Source organism: Eimeria tenella, genomic scaffold (assembly GCF_000499545.2).
Source record: "Eimeria tenella Houghton genomic scaffold, Eth_scaff725, whole genome shotgun sequence".
NCBI lineage: Eukaryota > Apicomplexa > Conoidasida > Eucoccidiorida > Eimeriidae > Eimeria > Eimeria tenella.
In genome coordinates this window covers 3,371-5,288 of record NW_013543444.1, presented here as the reverse complement: position 1 = coordinate 5,288, position 1,918 = coordinate 3,371, and the positions used below count along the sequence as shown (strand labels likewise).

At 61.4% G+C, this 1,918-nt stretch overlaps 1 protein-coding gene across 1 annotated transcript in view; it reads left to right on the top strand.

The window, feature by feature from the left end:
* Nucleotides 1–164: 164 nt before the first annotated feature.
* ETH_00009315 (uncharacterized protein) overlaps nucleotides 165–1,918 on the top strand; it is a gene marked incomplete at both ends in the record, with an annotated part of 4,971 nt that continues 3,217 nt past the window's right edge. The window contains one exon of the mRNA XM_013378083.1: nucleotides 165–1,893. Within this exon, the coding sequence (XP_013233537.1) occupies nucleotides 165–1,893 (1,729 nt within the window). The remainder of the gene's footprint in view (nucleotides 1,894–1,918) is intronic.

Here is a 1,918-nt window from a genome sequence, read left to right as displayed (position 1 = left end):
AAAGCATTGCTTCCTCTCAAATTGTCTGCTAATGCAATGCTAAGTAGCTTCAAAATATAGACGAAATCGGACGTTCTTTCCGCTGATTGATTGGGCCTCGCGCAGGTCGTTCGACAATCGTCAACAAGCAGGACAACGCGCTTGAACAGCAGCAAAATAGAGAAATGGTTCACCCAATGCATGAAACAGTGCTTGGACCACCGGCCTCACTAGCTGGCGAGGCCGCAGCGCCAGACCAACTGGACAGTAAAACAACATCGACTCCAAAACATGCAACAAACACACCAATAACGCCACTTGGTCTCCAACAAGCTGACAATTCCTTCCCAAACAAACAAAACACACAATTCTCGACGGACGTAGTCCCACATCAAACCCTGCCAAGACATACGTTACCTGAGACGACACTGGAGACCGAAAGCAAGCCGGAAGCAAAGGCCCCTTTAACACCAAAGGAGCGCGAGTCAGAGGCGAAGGCAGCAGAAGGCGGCGATGCGAAGAGCGTGTCTGGGGTCGATGCGAAGGCTGGACCTGTTGCGTCGTCGACGGCGCGTGCTGGGCCTGCGTTGCTTGCGAAGAAGTCGATGGGCGTGCTGCCTAAGAAGGCAGCGGAACCTGGCGCGAAGGCGGCGGCTGAAGCGGGTTTGAAGGCAGGGGAGGGCGAGTCAGAGGCGAAGGCAGCAGAAGGCGGCGATGCGAAGAGCGTGTCTGGGGTCGATGCGAAGGCTGGACCTGTTGCGTCGTCGAAGGCGGGTGCTGGGCCTGCGTTGCTTGCGAAGAAGTCGATGGGCGTGTTGCCTAAGAAGGCAGCGGAAGCTGGCGCGAAGGCGGCGGCTGAAGCGGGTTTGAAGGCAGGGGAGGGCGAGTCAGAGGCGAAGGCAGCAGAAGGCGCCGATGCGAAGGCTGGACCTGTTGCGTTGTCGAAGGCGGGTGCTGGGCCTTTGTTGCTTGCGAAGAAGTCGATGGGCGTGTTGCCTAAGAAGGCAGCGGAAGGTGGCGCGAAGGCGGCGGCTGAAGCGGGTTTGAAGGCAGGGGAGGGCGAGTCAGAGGCGAAGGCAGCAGAAGGCGGCGATGCGAAGAGCGTGTCTGGGGTCGATGCGAAGGCTGGACCTGTTGCGTCGTCGAGGGCGGGTGCTGGGCCTGCGTTGCTTGCGAAGAAGTCGATGGGCGTGTTGCCTAAGAAGGCAGCGGAAGCTGGCGCGAAGGCGGCGGCTGAAGCGGGTTTGAAGGCAGGGGAGGGCGAGTCAGAGGCGAAGGCAGCAGAAGGCGGCGATGCGAAGAGCGTGTCTGGGGTCGATGCGAAGGCTGGACCTGTTGCGTCGTCGAAGGCGGGTGCTGGGCCTGCGTTGCTTGCGAAGAAGTCGGTGGGCGTGTTGCCTAAGAAGGCAGCGGAACCTGGCGCGAAGGCGGCGGCTGGAGCGGGTTTGAAGGCAGGGGAGGGCGAGTCAGAGGCGAAGGCAGCAGAAGGCGGCGATGCGAAGAGCGTGTCTGGGGTCGATGCGAAGGCTGGACCTGTTGCGTCGTCGAAGGCGGGTGCTGGGCCTGCGTTGCTTGCGAAGAAGTCGATGGGCGTGTTGCCTAAGAAGGCAGCGGAAGCTGGCGCGAAGGCGGCGGCTGAAGCGGGTTTGAAGGCAGGGGAGGGCGAGTCAGAGGCGAAGGCAGCAGAAGGCGCCGATGCGAAGGCTGGACCTGTTGCATCGTCGATGGCGGGTGCTGGGCCTGCGTTGCTTGCGAAGAAGTCGATGGGCGTGTTGCCTAAGAAGGCAGCGGAACCTGGCGCGAAGGCGGCGGCTGAAGCGGGTTTGAAGGCAGGGGAGGGCGAGTCAGAGGCGAAGGCAGCAGAAGGCGGCGATGCGAAGAGCGTGTCTGGAGTCGATGCGAAGGCTGGACCTGGTGCGTCGTCGAAGGCGGGTGCTGG